The 1,325-nt window shown below is 64.8% G+C and overlaps 1 protein-coding gene across 1 annotated transcript; it reads right to left on the bottom strand.

Moving 5' to 3' along the window:
* Positions 1 to 40: 40 nt before the first annotated feature.
* On the bottom strand, positions 41 to 1,322 carry CGN (cingulin; the record flags this gene model as incomplete). Its single annotated transcript, XM_010149819.1, has 4 exons — positions 41 to 182; positions 259 to 422; positions 1,055 to 1,163; positions 1,270 to 1,322. Coding segments are annotated over 4 exons (468 nt in total), but the record flags the coding sequence as incomplete, so codon positions are not given.
* Positions 1,323 to 1,325: the final 3 nt, after the last annotated feature.

The following is a 1,325-nucleotide window of genomic DNA, read 5'->3' on the forward strand; positions in this document are numbered from 1 at the left end:
CGCCCAGCTCTCGGGATGCGGCTCCGGGCCGGAACGGCCGTCAGCAGGAGCTGGTCTGGAGGTTGGGCTCGTTGAGCAGCGAGGCGATGGAGGAGGGTCCGTAGGCGCTGTCGAACTCCTCGTCCGAGCTGAGCTGATCGTCCTGCAGAGAGGAATCGGCGGCCACGCGGGCGGCTTTGCGCCTGCGGGGGGAAGGAGAAGGGTCAGCCCTGGTCCGGAGCCGGTACCGGGATCCACCTCCGGCGCGGCATCCCCTACCACGCCTCCTTCTCCAGCGCCTTGATGCGGTTCTGCAGCTGCTCGTTGAGCTCGTGCTGCTCCTCCAGCTCCCGCTGCGCCTTCTTGCGGGCGCCCTCCAGCCGCTCGATCTCCTCCTCCGCCTCGTCCACTTGACGCTTCAGGGCCTTCACCCGCAGGCTCAGCTGCGGGAGACAGGGCGGTTCCCGACGGATTCGGATAGCCAGCATGGCACAAGCACCCAAGGGTCCCCAGGGTGGGTCCCAAGGCTGCTCAGTGTCTCTGAGGGTCCCCAAAGTGGGTCCCAAAGCCACACAGTGTCTCCAAGGGTCCCTGAAGTGGGTCCCCAAAGCCACTCAGCATCTTTGAGGGTCCCCAAGGTGGGTCTTGAAGCCACTCAGTGTCTCCAAGGGTCCCCAAAGTGGGTCCCAAAGCCACATGGCATTTCTGAAGGTCCCCAAGGTGGGTCCCAAAGCCACTCAGTGTCTCCGAGGGTCCCCAAAGTGGGTCCAAAAGCCACAGGGCATCTCTGAGGGTCCCCAAGGTGGGTCCCAAAGCCACTCAGTGTCTCCAAGGTTCCCTGAAGCCACTCAGCATCTTCGAGGGTCCCCAAAGACGCGTGGCATCTCTGAGGGTCCCCAGGGTGAGTCCCAAAGCTGCTCAGCATCTCTGAGGGTCCCCAAAGCGGGTCCCAAAGCTGCTTGGTGTCTCCGAGGGTCTCCGAGGTGGGTCCCGAAGCCACGTGGCATCTCTGAGGGTCCCCAAAGAGGGTCCCAAAGCCACGTGCCAACTCTGAGGGGTCCCATCCGCCACCCACCTGGTCCTTCTGGTCGCTGACGTGCTGCCGCTCGTCATCGATCTGGATGCTCAGCTCCTTCACCTTCCTCTCCAGCTTGCGGTTGGAGGACAGCAGGATGCTCTTCTCCCTACGGCAAAGCAGCAGGACGCGGGCTAAGCCGTGCCGGCACGTGGCGAGGGCGAAGCCCACCCCTCCGCCTCGAAGCAGAGGGGTCTCCTCGGCAGCCCTGGTACCTCTCCTCGGCCTGCAGCCTGTCCTGCAGCTCCTCCACCCGCGCCTCCAGCTGCGA

The sequence above is a fragment of the Eurypyga helias genome, unplaced genomic scaffold (genome assembly GCF_000690775.1).
Source record: "Eurypyga helias isolate BGI_N326 unplaced genomic scaffold, ASM69077v1 scaffold22154, whole genome shotgun sequence".
Taxonomy (NCBI): Eukaryota; Metazoa; Chordata; class Aves; order Eurypygiformes; family Eurypygidae; genus Eurypyga; species Eurypyga helias.